Source organism: Mirounga leonina, unplaced genomic scaffold, assembly GCF_011800145.1.
Source record: "Mirounga leonina isolate KUSES-001 unplaced genomic scaffold, KU_Mleo_1.0 Mir_481, whole genome shotgun sequence".
NCBI lineage: Eukaryota > Metazoa > Chordata > Mammalia > Carnivora > Phocidae > Mirounga > Mirounga leonina.
Window position 1 is genome coordinate 3,059,382 of NW_023270773.1, and position 16,283 is coordinate 3,075,664.

The 16,283-nt window shown below is 51.1% G+C and overlaps 1 protein-coding gene across 5 annotated transcripts in view; it reads right to left on the reverse strand.

Moving 5' to 3' along the window:
* Window positions 1-576: 576 nt before the first annotated feature.
* The window catches only part of SPECC1L (sperm antigen with calponin homology and coiled-coil domains 1 like), a 144,018-nt gene continuing 128,311 nt past the window's right edge, over window positions 577-16,283 (reverse strand). For 3 of the 5 annotated variants that reach the window (XR_004676332.1, XM_034989265.1, XM_034989261.1), the window contains 3 exons: window positions 5,931-6,047; window positions 5,068-5,127; window positions 577-3,253 (listed from right to left, as the gene is read on the reverse strand). Coding sequence is in view for 4 of the 5 variants with exons in the window: in XM_034989265.1 (XP_034845156.1) it covers window positions 3,164-3,253; window positions 5,068-5,127; window positions 5,931-6,047 (267 nt within the window). In the remaining variant the exon portion in view is untranslated. The remainder of the gene's footprint in view (window positions 3,254-5,067; window positions 5,128-5,930; window positions 6,048-16,283) is intronic. The other 2 variants (XM_034989263.1, XM_034989262.1) reach the window with 1 other exon arrangement.

Consider the following 16,283-nt stretch of genomic DNA (forward strand, 5'->3'; position numbering starts at 1 on the left):
TGTGACGAGCCCCAGTGTTGTCCTGGGCTGCGCTCCGTGGATTCATAATCATCCCACACAAGATGCGCAGGGAAAAAAAGGCTTGACTGGTTTGCGTGCTCTGAGTGGTATAATTACCGATTCTTTTCCCTCTAATTTTATATATTCTGAAAATGATCTCCAAGAAGATGCACTGCTAGGGAAAAAAAAAAAAAACAACCCTCAAGGCACCCCCTCCCCACCACTCCGTTCCCCACAGCACATGTCTGGGCTACCACTGGGGAATGCCAGGGCTTCCGTTCTTGTAGGGTAACTTGGGCAGGGCTTCTGGGGTCTCAGGCCTGGGCATCTGGCCCGTAGCTCTGCTCTGCAGCCCAGGGTGGGACCTGGCAGACCCCAGCACCCGCCCCTCCCCAGGTCCTCCCCCCAACACATTTCCTGGCCTGTGAGCTGCAGGGGAGGGGCAGCCAGAGGGGATGGAGCCTGGGCTCAGGAGCCCTCCTCCTGCCACAGCCAGTCCCGGGGGGCGGCCAAGGCCCTGTTCACACCACGTCAGGGGAGCAGCTGAAGTGTCGAGCTAGAAAAGCCCAAGCCTGATGCATTTCAGCAATTTTAATACATTCGAGAATATTTAATAGAACAAAATTTTTAAAAAAGTACTGTCAGTCAGCAGAAGCCCGTGGTTGAGAGACACAGAAATGTAACTGGCCCTTTTGCAGGAAAGCTTGTGCTTGAAGGGAGAAGAGGCAAAATGACTTCCTGGAGGCTTCACGTCAAGGGTCACTGGACCAAAAGCACCTCACAGTAGCACTTTTAGGTATATATGACCACCTAGAATTAACCCATAAAGCCAACAGTGTTATAAAAAGATCCTATTAGAAAAAGAAAAGTCATGCTTCTAGAATCTTCTCGCCTGTGGACCCACATGCAAATGTAGGCGGCCCGGCTGGGCACCCCTGCACAGCCTCTGTCAGGGAGGCAGAGATGGGCCCTTAAACAGGCTGGGCCTGGTCCCGGCACTTCCTGCGGCCACCCCTTCCAGTCACTGACCCCAATGACAGCCTTGTGGGCACAGCCCCAGGCCCCCCAGCATGAGCTGCCACAGCTGGCTCACTTGGCTAGGAAGGGACCAATGTGTGAACTGCCAACCCAGGAAAGTCGTCTTCATCGGACAAAAAAGCACCCCCCAACCATAATAAATAAAAACATGGCCACAGTCAGACACACTGGGTCCAGACAAGAGCACAGGCTTCCATGAGGGCAAATGAGAGCGAAAGTGGGACTCAGGAAGACCGAGTGGAGAGACATTTAAAAAAGTGTAATTCTCACCTAACAGTCCCTCATCTGACAGCACAGGGCACCTGTCCACAGAACAACAGAAGCCAGAATGGAACCTGGTCAGGGAGGATGGGGACAGGTAACCGCCAGGGTCTTCTGGTGCGCTCTGGGGCTGGATTCTGCTCACTGAGCCTCACCTTCCTTAGCTGAAAACAGGCATTTCACAAAAAGCCTCCAGTTGGGGCGGCAGCCAGGGCTGCCAGGTTAGGGCATCTGGGCAGGGTTGATGGGCACTTACCAGCCAGCTGGTGACCGTGGGCCAGCAGGCCACACACACACACACACACACACACAGCCCACTGCACAATAACCACGTTCTTTCCTAGGCTACAGACACGTCATACTCCTAGTCTAGAACATCACGCATGAACGCAGAACCCCCGGGCCCACGTGCTGGCTGGGCAGCCTTCTTCGCATCCTGTGGCTGGGGCAGCAATCCTGCTCCCACTGGTGGCAACTCTTCCTCGTGCTACTTTGCAGGCACCAAACACAGTTGTATTCTAGAAGCAACAGGTCTCGACACTGTTCAAACCAACAGCTACTGTGTTAGGTGCATGAGATGTGGGATCCCTATTTCCAAGAAGGGCTGGGTCCCAGCCTGAGAGTCGCCTCAACAGAACCCCTCATAAGGCTTCGATTCCACCGCATGGAAGGGGTGCTGGTGCGGCTGCCTGTCATTTGGCGTGCGTGGCAAGGGACCAACTCCATCATGGGGCTGCAGGCCACCAGCCCTGACACCATCTGCTCTGGCTGTGGTCACAGCGGCCTCCAAGACCCTCTCTCCGGTGTACCCGTGCAAGGAGACTGAAGGCACTTCCTTAAATTCTTGCCCAGGAGGATTTCATCTGAGTGACTCAGTGACTTTAAATTACCCGGCTGGGCTCCCTCCAGCTGTTCGGCTTTTTCTCCTGCTACTTCTGACTTCATTTCTGGCTTTCACCATGCTCGCGTCCAGATTTTGTGTTTTATCTCTATGTTTACTAAGACAATTTAACTTTGGTACTAACACAACAGGAGGTATCTTCCCCCAATATTGCTCTTAAGGAAAAAAAATTTTTTTTAACTAGAACTCCTTTTGACCAATTCTTTTGTCCAGAAACCTAAAGTCAGAGCTGGGTTCCCAAGCCCCTTCCAGGCTAAAGGACAGGTTGGCAGCGGCGAGGCCAGGGGGCCGCCTCTGCTCGACGGGGGCCCAGGCGCAAAACCAACCCTTCAGCAGCGGCGGGCGCCACCAGCCGGAACCTCGAGTCATGATCATCTGTTAGCTCAAGTTGTAAACACCTAAATCACGCAGGCCAGACCAGCCCTGCCACGTGCAATCAGTGGCCGCCCCACTGCCATGGTGATGCACTCCATGGCCCTCCACATCCAGGGCCACAGCCTGCTCTCCAGGCACCTCTGTCAGGCACCGAGTCCCCAGCCTGGTTCTCACGGGTGCCAGAAGCCGCACCGGCGAGTAGTCAAAAAGCACTGTGGCTGAAGCTTTCACTAACCCCCCATGAGCTGCCCCCAGAGTTTCAGCCCCTTCCCCGACTTGAGCTGCGCATGAGCTGGTTTTTACACCCCACGGCACTAATGCAGTTCAATATTCTCTTCAGAAAAAACTCTGGCAGCAAACAGCGTGTGCGCCGTGCGTGGAGCCCACGCCGACCTTGGCCGGACGGGTCGTGTGCGCGGAGCCGGCCGCGAGCCGGGGGCCATGGAGGCCCGAGTTCTCCTGACTCAGAAGCCCCGGCTGAAGGCTCACACGCTGCAGGGCGGCCCAGAGAGTCGCTGAAAGCTTTACGGGGTGCGTAGCTAATGGCGCTGGTGTCACTTGGTAACGGGGAGAGTCCTTCCGGTGTGCTCAGGTTTCGAAGTACTTGTAGATTGCGGTCACGTAGAGCATCACGCTCTGCCAATCAGGCCGCTCAGTCCGCACCATCTCATTAATGTCCTGGCGGAGAAGGAAGAAACCTGGTTAGAACCCCGGGTCACCCCTGGGCCCATCCCGACAGGCTCCCCGACAGCTACATGGGCCCTTGCACGGGGCGGGGCCTCTGACTTTGGGCCAAGCCTGATCACACCCGCTGAAGGCCGGGCTGGGATGCCTGCTCCCTCACTGCCGAGTGTGCCTGGAAGCGTCCACATGGTCCCTGAGCTGCCCATCTGTGCCCGAGCCCTGCCCCAGAGCCACATACCGGGGCGCCCCTGCTCCTGGCCACGGCCCTCTGAGGCTGGCTTTCGTCTTTGCGGCCTCAATCCCTGTCTGCTTCTTTTCTTAAACCGCTCCATGTGCTCGCTTCTGAGAGCACTTCTCACCCTAGTCTCTGTCCTAGGAGAGTCTCTGTGTGCCCAGGGTTCCCAGAACTCAACTTTCCAGTGCCCTTCACCATGGCAACCATCTGAAAGCATCAAAGACACTGTTTTCTAATTGTACCCTGCAGAATACCAGTCATCTGTGAGATGCCAGCTGATGAAAACGAACGTGGGAAACCCAGGACTTGGATACGGGACTGGGAGGCCCCCAGAAGAGACCCACTGTTGCTGAAGAACATCCGTCACTTTCCAGGGGAGCCTCGCTCCAGAGCACTGCTCTGGGAGGTTCCATAGGTGAGGCCATGGCCAGCAGGATGGAACGGGCCACCCATTGGTGACTTGGTACAGAAAAAAGAAAACATGTTTGTTCAATATAAGATCTTGATCAATATAAAGGTTTTTTTTTGGAGGGGTGGAAATGGCCCACTTTTTATATGTTGGAACTTTACATGTGATGTAAAATACCAGGATAACAAAACATTTCAATAATGGTAACTTCTCTTTCTCTCTGTACAACGGAATAGAGGCCACCCTAAACAAGCCTATTTCTATCAAGTCAGAAGATACACTTCTGGAACTCTACACAAACACTCCTGTTGGGGTAAATATGAATGTAAACACTTCTTCAAAGCCACCCAGATGTTACTAGTCAGGGCGAGGGATGCCCTTGGGGCAGTGACCTGGCCTCACGGGGCTCTTACTCTGCGGAACTCCCCCAGCTGTGCACTGGCCGCCGCGTGTCGCTGGATGACACCACCGCTGCGGTCCCGAGTTTATATAATCTAAGTGTCGCTGGGTATGGAAGGCCTGGCTTTGCATCTGGACGCAGTATCTTCTTCAGAAAGTCAGACGTGGTGACGGGGCAAGAGCTCTGATGGAAGCACAGCTGTTGGGAGCTACTGTGGGTGCCGGGCAGCGGCCTGACGACCCTGAAATGCGAGGGTTTGCTACAACTCGTGCCCCCCACCCCCCATGAGTGGCATGTGCCACGGCCCCTGAAGCGCGGGAGCGCCTGCTCAGCCTCTAAAGCCTTCTTCTTTGCCTTGCATCGCCTCCCCTCTCCCTCTAGTTTGACAAAAGGTAGAGAGACCTGCAGGAATATGCCTCTGACAGTGACTTGCTATAAACTTGTTAGTATTTTTTCTTCTGAACCCAGGGATTCAACTAGAAAAGGTGACTCTGAGGAAGTCAAAGTTGCCGGGCTGTGGTCAGGATGACTCTACCCACCTCAGACCGCTCCCTCAAGACAATTCACATGAGGCATAAAGTGCCCATGGGACTGAGGTGAAACCCTGCCTGCACCCCTGACGGGACACTCGCTCGGGTGGCCAGGGTGGCCCCCCAGCCCCACCCACTAGCCCCCTGCTCATCAGGCCACCACACCACCCAGATCTCCCTTAATGAGAAGGAAACTCTTCCGAACAAAAAGGAGGGGCCCTGCCAGTGACTCACCAGTGTGGATTTGATGCCAACGCTCTCGGCCGCCTGGAAGGCCAGGGTGAAGTTCCTTCGCTGTAAAACAAACTGTGTTACTGGAATGGACAAGCAAGGCCAGGAAGAAGGCGGCCTGCACTACTCACGATGCTGGGGAAGACGGACAGCCACCTCCACTTGGGACCAGAACAAACCTATGCTGGAGCCCTTGGAGCCCCCATCAACCCTGACTGCCCCTCTGCAGGGCCCAGCTGCTCCTCTCGTGACCGTCCGTGGAGCAATCTCCACACGCTCATTCCTTCCTCACTGTGCAAAAGGGCCACTCTCAACACATCAGTCCTGAGCCGCCTGGACCCGGACCCCAAAAGCCGATCAGAAACACCTGTCAAGTGAGCTACCCCCCCGGGAGGAATTTCAAGCATTATCTGAGGGCAGGAGGGAACCAGAGGAGGGCTCATGCCGGGGACCTCTGCCAGTGCCCATCTGGACAGGGGCTGTCCCCAAGCAGCTCCGTGAGTGGGATGGCTGGACCACACGGGGCTGGCAGAGGACTGACCTGGCATGGGAAGCACTGCCCAGACCACTCATGCCTTGAGCGGCTCTCAAGGGTATAAAGCTCGTGATCCTAAATGTCATCACCCAGGAAGGCTGAGCGCTCCCACCGGGAATGCTGTAACTTGGGGAATGCTGAACCCACCAAATGTCCCACACAAGGTCAGGGACTGGCTGGCTCAGCACTAACAGCTCAATCCCAGAATAAGACCAAGTTGGGATGGGGCCGCTGTGAGCCAGCACCGTGGTGGGGGCCCTGCTGCTGGAAGGCTCTGTCTCCCCTGTGTGGTAAGGACGCCAGGAGCTGGGCTGTTTCACAGCCAGCCTACCTTATCTTGGCTGTTCAGCTCTTGATACGGAATGTGGGCCGGAAGGTACGTATGCAGGAGAGCGCAAAAGGCCAGTCCGTCATTCCAGCTGCTGCTGAAGTTTGTAATGTCAATATTCTGAAGGAAAAGAAAAATAAGGTGTAAGTAACACACCTTGCGATCTTCTCAGGAGCATGCTGAGGAGGGGGAAGGTGACCTCGGATGCCACATGGCCTCCAAACCCCAGGCAGGGGGAGCCTCTGGAGAAGGCACAGTGTGCTAGGGGTCATGTCCCAAGACCGGCAGGTGTCAGGGACTGGACTTTTCAGCGGGTGCCCATCCCATCCTGCCCACCACCCACAGGTCACTGCCCCCTTGGCCGCACACATCTGAGCCACCTCCCCCTCATGGGAAGAACTCTGGGCACAGGGAGCTGGTCTGGCAGCTCTGCAGCCTCATGGGGCCCTGGGGAGCAAAAGTGCTATGTTAAGAAGTTATGATTCCGCCTGACCTCCCCTGTTAGGGCTCTAGGCACAGATTTACAGTCCATCAAAACCTCTGTGTTCTGAGGACGTCAACAGCTGCCTTCCTGCCTTAGGAGACACTGGGAGCCAATTGATGCTGGGGCTGTGTGCTTTCCCACAGAGCCTCTCCACGCATCACCCTGACTTTCTTGGTGTCTCTTTCCACATTCATAGTAAATTATTTGCAACTATAAAAGTAACATAGTCGGAAATAGTTGACCATATGATAACACAGTTTGGCTATTATGTAGCCTTTACCTTTATTTGCAAAAATCCTTTTGAAGGGGCGCCTGGGTGGCTCAGTTGGTTAAGCGACTGCCTTTGGCTCAGGTCATGATCCTGGAGTCCCGGGATCGAGTCCCGCATCGGGCTCCCTGCTCGGCAGGGAGTCTGCTTCTCCCTGACCCTCCTCCCTCTCATGCTCTCTGTCTCTCATTCTCTCTCTCTCAAATAAATAAATAAAATCTTTAAAAAAAAAAAAAATCCTTTTGAAGTTGAAACTCCAGTTAAATTTTGGAAATTCACACACTTTATGTAAATGCCACAGATTGAAAAAGAGAGCACTTCCCAAACACCTCTTGTCTGAGGCCCCACTGTTTCTTTCACACAGACTTCAACTGCATCAAGGGTTAGCTCCTAGGGTACTGGGAAGCCCAGACTTTATTAGTGAAGGCAACCCCCCCACTCCTGGATACAGGTTGCCACTCCTCCCAGGGACAAGCGATCACAGCGATACAAATACTGTGTGTATGTGTATAGGGTTTTACAAACTCTGCCATCCCTCACCCCAGGTTTACAAACTGTTAGGTCCTCACACCAAGTAGGGGACCTGGGGCTCATGGACGGAGGCAGGTGGGGAGGACAGGACCAAGTTGGGCAAGTGGCCCTTCCGGGAAGACGGTCTTAATCCAGACTCACAGCTTGCGGTCAGTCCCCTTACAAAAAGAGCGAGTAGCATGGAAGAGAGTGGGGCTGATCTTTTCATCGGCCTTGTCACTGAAATGATTTCTCTGGCCCCTGACTGCAGACACCCAGAATGCTGTCCTCTGGGGGGGCTTCCACTCAAGCACAAGCCTTCAAAAAGGTGGCAGCTCTGTGGGTAATCATTCCAGAGGTCATTTCCCCTTGGTAACCCGATTATCTGGGGCGGCCAGTCTCGCCAATCTGGCCTGAAAGCATTGTTCAGAAACTGTGGTGAGGAAAATTACCAGATTAAAGCACAAAAGGATGCAAACCTGCCAAGAGTCCCAGGGAAGGTCTCAGCAAGCTTTCAGGGCCATCTGACTTGGCCTCTATGAGTGAGCCCGCCAACCCTTCCCTGGCCACCGGGCCGGGTAGGTCCTCCCTGCCTCCAGGCTGCAGTTCCCACACTTCCTGGCCATGAAGACACAGCCCAGGCAAGCATTCCTGTCCCAACCCTGACCGGCCCCCTCTCCGGCGGACAATGACAGTCCCTGCCTCCTGTGAGGGTGCAACCAGCGGTGTCCGAGAGTTACTGCTGATGGCTGACACAGCAAACGGGCCTCCTTCATCTCATCGGAATCTCAGGAAGCAGCCAGCCAGGGGTGTGGGTGCCAGCTGGGAGGAAACTGGAACCAGGGAAGGGAAGTGACCTGTCCAAGGTGCTGGGCCAGCAGCAGGGAGGACAGGGTGTCACCTTAATCCCACCATCACCCAGGAGCAGTTTTAGATAAGGAGGCCCAGGTTCCAGAGCTGATTTGGGTGGTTATTCAAACTCAGTCCCGTCCCAAGCCCAGCCATGCTCCTCCTAGGAACCCGACCAGATCCCGTGACAAGTGCCCTGATCAAAGAGCCGAGGGCACCTCGTACCATCGCACAGACGACAGGGCAAGCAGCCTCTTACTGGCTTGTCCAAGCCCTGTGTGAGGCCGGCGGCAACACGTGGCCGCTGAGGACTCCCAGCCCTTGCCCCCGGAGGCCACATTCATTTCTGGAGGAAAACAAATCTCCACTTCCTGCCGCCGCAGCCCCCTCTCCAGCTCCCTGAAAGGCAGGCGTCTGGCAGAGCCGCCTACGTGCCTGGCCTCCCCACGCCGCACGCCAGAGGCTCCTACAGCAGAGGAAACGGCTGCGCCCCAGCTCCCCAGCTGTGGGAACCCCAGCCTTCCCCAGCTTCCTCAACACAAACCTGACCTCAAGCCTGGAACCTCCAGGCAGAGCAGCGACTTCATTTACAAAACATGCCAAAGAAATTTAAACAATGAGGAACAATGGTTTCTCGAGTTCCAGGGTAGGGGGAGTTAACTTTGAAGTACCTGACAACCAAACTTCCGAAGTCCAAGCCCAGGCAGGCTGGCAGGTGTCTCAGCCTCCGCCAGTTGGAGGGAGCCAGGCTGGGCACTGTACCCCACAAGGGACAGCGAGGCCACAACGCATCGAATCCAAGTGAGGCCTCTGAGTGCTCTGCCCACCCCTGTCCCTCCACCTCCTCACCCATCCCGAGAGACCCTGGGGGAAAATGAGGCTGGGGCTTCGATGCAAGTGGAGAAAAGCCTAACATCTGAGAAAGCTGGCCCCAGGCAAGGCTGCCACCACCCAAGCCACCACAACAGCGCTGGGCCTGCGCCCTCCGCTCCCCATCTCACTGCTTGTTTCACTGTTTTTGAGGATCAGGGCTGAAAAATCAAACTACTGGGAAATAATGCAGATTGAACAGAGAAAAGTCTATATAAACAACAAAGCTGGTTCTCTGAGGCCGAAAAGGGTGCTAGAAAAGTCCCCTGGCTTCCTCTGTGGAGCTCTTGATTCCGCGGCTATTAATTTAGCTTTAAGAAGCCACCTCATCGCAAAGTTCAATTATCCGTAATGGTCTTACGACATTCACAGATACGCTTTTTGACATGTTTATTTCACAAAGGTTGTCTAGAAATGGACTATTTTTAAAAAGCGGCATTTTTCGGGGCATAAGGAAAAACCCTTGACTGTAAAGCCCAAGTGCACTTCTCTCTGGGCAGAAGGGCCCATTTACATTTTGCAGATCAGCGCAGGGGCTGCGGAGGATCGAGGGCCTTCCATCCACACAGGTCCTGACCCCTACATGGATGGCTGCTTCAGCAAGCCAGCCAACACCTTTAAAATAAACTATTCTTAAAGCCCCAAAATGGTGTTTTGAGGGGAATATGCACACTAATGGAAGAACCTTCTATTGCTCACTATTCACAGGCAATGGCGCCAAGCTCTGTAAGAAGGGAACAATTTTCTTTTTAAAATAGGGACAATGGAACATACTAGTAACTGTAATGTAAGTTTCTAATTAATGAATTCAGATTTTGCATTTGGTTTTCAGGTCAACTCAGGATTTTTCTACTCTTTCAGGTAAGTCTATGTTTGGACTAGGTGGACAAAAAGGAGATGGTTATGATATGTGTCAACAAAAGTTCAAGAAAGCATTCAGCACAGACTCAAATGAGGTGCTCTGTCACATTTTCTCCTACAGGCGCACATCCTCCCATCCAGGACCTCCCATCTAAGAAATGTCCACTAAGAGATCTGACAGGGAAGATGGACATGGCCTGCTTCACAAGCCCATCTGCTGTCCTTTTCACGATCATAAAAACTCAGACCTAGACTCGTAAAATCGCCCAACACCTCACACCCCTCCACAGGACCAGCTGGGCGTTTCCCACTTGCTCCTTCCTGAGCTGGGCCAGAAGCCTTCACCTGCTCCTATGACTAAGACATGATGCTGTCCTCTGCCTGCAGCCTTCAGGTGGCCCCACTTTGGTGTGCCCTTGTATGCCCTGAGAGTTGAGGGAGTGGGGTAAGTGAGCGAAAAGATTACACAAATCTCCACGGAAAAGGATAAAAAATGTCATAAAACATCGTTAAAAATGTTTTAATTTGTCTGAAGTTTAATTAAAGGCCATAAAATACACCCCCTACTACCACATGTTCTTTAAATAGTTATTAAGGTTCTGATCTATTTAAGGAAATGCCACTTTTATGGGCATAGGGCAAGAAGCCAAACATCATGATTCATCTCTCTGCTCACGCCGACTTCCTTAGGCCCACCTCAACTGTTGACAGTGGTGTCACAGGCCCGAACACAGGCAGAGAGGCAGTCCTTCCCTTGACTGAAGATACTGGGAATGCCACCTGCTGGGGGTCCACAGCCCAGCCTTCAGGAGGTACAAGTGAATTACAAACAAAACCCCTACCCAGCTGCCTCAGCCCCAGGCCAGGGGGCAAGGTCTGGAGGGAAATCTGGGGTATCTTTTTTTATGTGGTATGGTAAGGGGGTGTGATGTCTAAAAGAGAGGGAAAAAACATCAAGAGACAGTATTTACCACTGCCGGTAGTGTTAAATACAGAAGGCCCCAGAAGACCCTGGAAATTAACAAGCAAAAACCTGCTTGGTGCCCAGGGTTGCCACGGTGTAGACTGGTAGGCCCACTCTGGCTGCAGATCTAAGGGTGTTGCCCTGGGGACTTCAGTGCGGTCTCCCTTATGAAGTTTAGCCAAGCTCTGCTCCAGGTCAGGGGAGAGGAGAGGAGGGGAGGAGAAGAAGGGCAGGCAGCACATGTCCATGAGGCTTGCTTATCATGAAGTCCAGGTATTGGGACTATGTGGTGAAGTGAGAGTAAGGAAGCAAGCCAGGGCAGACAGCCCAGGGTGAGCCAGCAATCCTGAAGACAGGGCTCTGCATCTTGTGCCCCTTGTCAGGGAGGGGGTTCCAACAAGGACCTTCAATCTTCGCTGTGCATCAGAATCACCTGCAAGGCCTTTTCAAAGCAACATGCTCAGCTCTACCCCCAGAGAGGCTGACCCAGTTGTCTGGACATTATTTTCGTTAAAAGTCCCCAGATGACCTGAGTCAGGACCACTGATCTAAAGACTGACGGCGGGTGGAAGTGCAGTGGACGGGAACATTATTTAAAAGGTCAAATCTGGGAGTTCATGATGATGCTCACAGAAGCACACCTGGCCCAGCTTGGAAACCACTCATGATCCTAAGTGCTGGGAAATCAAGGGAGAGGATCAAGCACTGGATGGAACTTTCCTGACCCAACTGGACAGCAAGGCAATTAAACACCTGACAAAGGAGTTTGTCTGTGAAGAGGAATCCAATGAAGTAGGAGTGACTGACAGAAATGGAATGGCATCACTTGGCAACGATGATGAGTGGCCAGGGCCATCACAGAGAGAGCTGGTCCTGCTCTGTTCTACCTGGAGAGACGGACACAACTCCACAACTGAGGTGTTTCTTCCAGAAACTTGAACTGGAATCAGATCTAACCCCTAGTTCTATCTTCTAGCTTATACCAGGGGAGAACACCACAGGGATGTTGTAAGTGAAACCTAAAATGTAGAAGTTCTGTAAGATACATGATCCAGTTCCTTCAAGAAGACAAACTGAAAGGGGGGAAAAGAAGAGGGAAATTTAAGATTAAATTTGACTAAAAGAAGTTTATTATCCAAATGCAAAGTATGAACCTTATCTGGATCTTCATTCTAGCAAACCAACTATAAAATCATGTTTCAATCGGGAAGTTTAAACTAAATGTGAGATGACATTAAAGGGCTGGGAGTTGTTCTGGAAACCTCCAGGTGTGGGTGGAGAGCGCGAGGACCAGGTGCAATGACTTGTGCCCGGGGGACATGTGCTCAGGGTCGCTTTACCACTCTCATTACTTTAGTGGGTATCTGAAAATTTCCATGAAAAACAAACCAAGCTACAACTCAACAACCCAACTGAAAGACAAACAACCCAACTGCCCAAATGCAAAACGGGCAAAGGATCTGAACAGACATTTTTCCAAAGACAACAAATGGACAGGCAACAGCACACAAGAAGATACTCAACTCCATTAGTCAGTAGGAAATGCAAATCAAAACCACCAAGAGCTACCACTTCATATCCAATATGATGCATATTATTGTATAAAATGGAGTAACAAGTGCTGGCGAGGATGTAAAGAAATGAAATTGTACACTGCTGGTGGGAATGCAAAATGCTGCATCCGCTGCGGCAGTCACAGAGAACTGCCGGATGACCTAGCACTTCCAGTCTGGGCAAACACCTCGAAGAAGTGAACACCAGTGTTGAAACTAACCCCTGCACAGGAATGTCCATAGCAGCATTACTCACAACAGCCAAGACGTGGAAACAACCACGCAACAAATGTCCACCAATGAGAAAAACAGATAAACGTGATGTGGTATGTCCACACAATGGAATCTTTTTGAGCCTTTAAAATAAAATGAAGTACCGACACATGTTACAACGTGGATAAATCTTGAAACGTTCTGCTAGGTGAAAGCTAGACACATAGGCCACATGTTTGTTGTATGACTCCATTTATATGTAGTAACCAAACTGGTGAGGTTCAGAGACAGAAAGCAGATTACTGGTTGCCAGGGGCCAGAAATACGGAGTGACTGCTAATGGGTATGGGGGTTTCCCTTTGGGGTGAGGAAGAGTTCTGGAACCAGACAGTAGTGATGGGTTGTATAATACTGTGAATGAACTTCAATGTCCCTGAACTGTAGACTTAAAAATGGCTGGAACAACAACAACCCCCCCCCCCCCAAAAAACAAAAACAAAAACTGGTAGATGTTCTGAAGTAGTTCACGCTCAATAAACTCTATACACTGAGTAGATCTCATAAGCAGCCAACTTATCCTAGAGTGTTCATTGAACAGTTATGTTGCTTAAATGTAATGATTCAAGAGTGGGTTTTATGGGAATATTTATGGCCCTACTTAAAAAAAAAATTTCTTGGGCGCCTGGGTGGCTCAGTCGGTTGAGCGACTGCCTTCGGCTCAGGTCATGATCCTGGAGTCCCGGGATCGAGTCCCGCATCGGGCTCCCTGCTCGGCAGGGAGTCTGCTTCTCCCTCTGACCCTCCTCCCTCTCATGCTCTCTCTCGCAAATAAATAAAATCTTAAAAAAAAATTTTTTTTTCTTTTAAACAAACAATAAACATTAAGTCATTCTCTGTGCACGGCTGCTCCGAAGTCGAGAGAGGGAAGCTGCCATGGTTCTCTGGGTGAGGCAGCCAGGTTTAACCACAATGATGTTGCCCAAAGTAGCAAGCACACTCCTAGGATACAGCTCCAACGGTACTGAAACTTCACAAAAACAAAATCTAAGGTACAGTAACAACAACATTTTGGGTTTAATGTGCTATAAATTGTTTCAGTCAAATGAACCTATTTTGGGGGAACAATTCAGAATTAGTTAGCAAATGTCACCCTAAGAGACGGGATTAATGTCTCTGCATTTCCCATAAACCCCTCCAAAGGGAGACCTTTTACAGGAACCAGGACGCCTGCTTTTTGAAAATTCAGGAAAACTACCACTAGGAAGGGACGGCAGGCAAGAGCTGATGGCTAGGTCACAGCTGATTCATGAGCCCTGGGCATGTTGTGAGCAGTCTTATGAGGAGCTCAGGAATTAGTCCTGCCTTTTCTAGCTTTTGTTTAGCTTTGGCAGGGGTTATTACTCACTAAAATGCAATTTGAACTAAAGGAGACACTCACAGTAATCCTCAAGCAACATTTACCATGGTGTGTGCTCTGGGGAAGGGCTCGGCAGAGGAGGAGGAGAGAAGCCGTGTCTCCTTGTCCTAACCCCCAACGGCTTCCCTGAGAATTCGTGTGTTTGAGGGCAAGAAAATTAGGCATTCCAAAACATCCTTGGGATGGTCTCCTTTAGTTTACCCTTGAGACAAATGCCACCAATTTTGTACTCAGGCTCTAAAACAGATGGATGCAGGGTAATCTGGGTGCCGTGTGCCTTGAAGGCTGCCCAACAGAACAAGCCACGGCTCACACAAAAACCCTGTTCAGATGCCTTCTCTGAGGAAAAGGTGACAGGAACAAGCTCTTTACAAGGCTGACTGCTTCTCCATTTTAAGTCTTAGGAAATTCTTTTTTTTTTAAAGATTTTTTTTATTTTTTTGACAGAGAGAGACACAGCGAGAGAGGGAACACAAGCAGGGGGAGTGGGAGAGGGAGAAGCAGGCTTCCCACTGAGCAGGGAGCCCGATGTGGGACTCGATCCCAGGACCCTGGGATCATGACCTGACTGAGCCACCCAGGCGCCCAGGAAATTCTTTATACCGATGTGAAAGCCACCGCTCTGGAAAAGCAGAATGGTGTGACAGAGGCATCATGGGTTTGAACGAGTCCCTCGGACCTGGGCTTTGAATGTTGGGATTAGTCCCTACTAGCTCCAAGACTGTGGGGGCAGTTTACCTCCCGGGAGTCTCCGTTCTCTCCGCGAAATAGGAAAGATAACCCAGTTATGAGGATTTGTAAGACAGAGTCTGTGAGGTACATGGAACAGCTCCTTCGGCTGGAGCTCAGCATATCCCTTTCCCCCTCCCCCGAGATGGTGCTGATTCCACCTTCCAGACCAAAAAAGCATGAGACAGCAGACTGTTGTGCCCGCCCCAGGAGAGGCCCTGGAGTACCAGAAGACAGCCATGCTGGTTCCAAGTCCCTCTCCTCTAGTTCACACCCTGGAACTTCAGGACACCTGCTGTCTGGGCCAGAGATGAAGGTCTGATGGCTCTGTGACAGTCACATGGACTTCTGTCACGTGTCCCCTGTGCCTACTGCAACAAACGGCATGTATATGACTCCGTTTCCCTCTCTCAAAGAGTGTTTTTGCCAAGCACTGACCTGAAAACCTAGCACACTCTTCAGGCACCTCACAAAGGTTTGCTGAATAACGTGGTCATTTAAGAAAACTCTGAGAGAATGTAGAGAAATTTAGGAAAAAAGGTCCAGAGGATCTGAAAGCTTCAGTATGGAGGTAGGTCTTAAAAAACAAACAAACAAACAAAAAATGCTTTAGCTTCTAAAAATGAGGGCTGCTAGAAGACAGTACTTATAAAGCATGAAGGACAGACACAAAACATACCTAGACTCATCCAAACACCTTAAATTTAAAAAATGTAATTTATGCACAAAAGGATACTACCACACAGAGACCATTAATCCTACACAGAACAAAGATTTAGACCAGTGCATTGGTGGCAAGCCCCTAGCAGGGAAGGTGCCCATTTGGATGCATCGTTATCTTCCTGGTACTCACGTTTCAAGGGAGAATCGCCTGCCCCTGAGAACACCCTCTGATACATCCCCAGACAAAACATGAGCCTAGAAAGACTACTGGTCTGCCCTGGCATGGCACTTCTATTTCTGAAATCACAGGGAATGTACCTGGTCTGACCCAGGACACCAAAGTACAAGGCAGCCTGGATGTGAAGTGGGTGTGGTCTTTCAGTAGCTTGGGAAGGAAATGATCTTGGGAAAGAGATGCTCAATAGAGTGCTCACCTTAAGAGGAACTTATCTTACTGCTTAGGGCGGGAATTAAAGTGTTCTTTTAAATCTTTCAGGGTATTTGTTTCTACACCTACAAGGTATCATTTTGGCAGAGGGAAAATGGCAAAACATCCAAAAACAGGTATCACCCTCTTGTACACCCAAACTCAGTGGTTTACTTACTTTCCCATTAGTGTAGTAAATGTGAAGGGAAATGGTGAAACACTTTACCCTGGACCAAACATAACCAGATACCACCAGTGAGAGAACATGATACTGTCACAAGGGAGGGGAGGAGCCTGCGTGCCGCTGGGGGCCTGTACGTGGCGCTTTACTCCTGACCCCATACTTTTCTGGTTTTGTTTTGCATGCAAGTTGGTCACAGGCACTTTTTGTCGTTTCTTGGTAAAATACACATTAGGATGCAGCCAGATAGAGAGGGTTGAGGGTCATAGGAAGGGATATGAGGCAGCAGAAGTAAAGGGACTCAAAACTGGATCCTACACAGTACAGTCATGAATGCTTATGATTACAAATCTGAGTCATTAAAAAG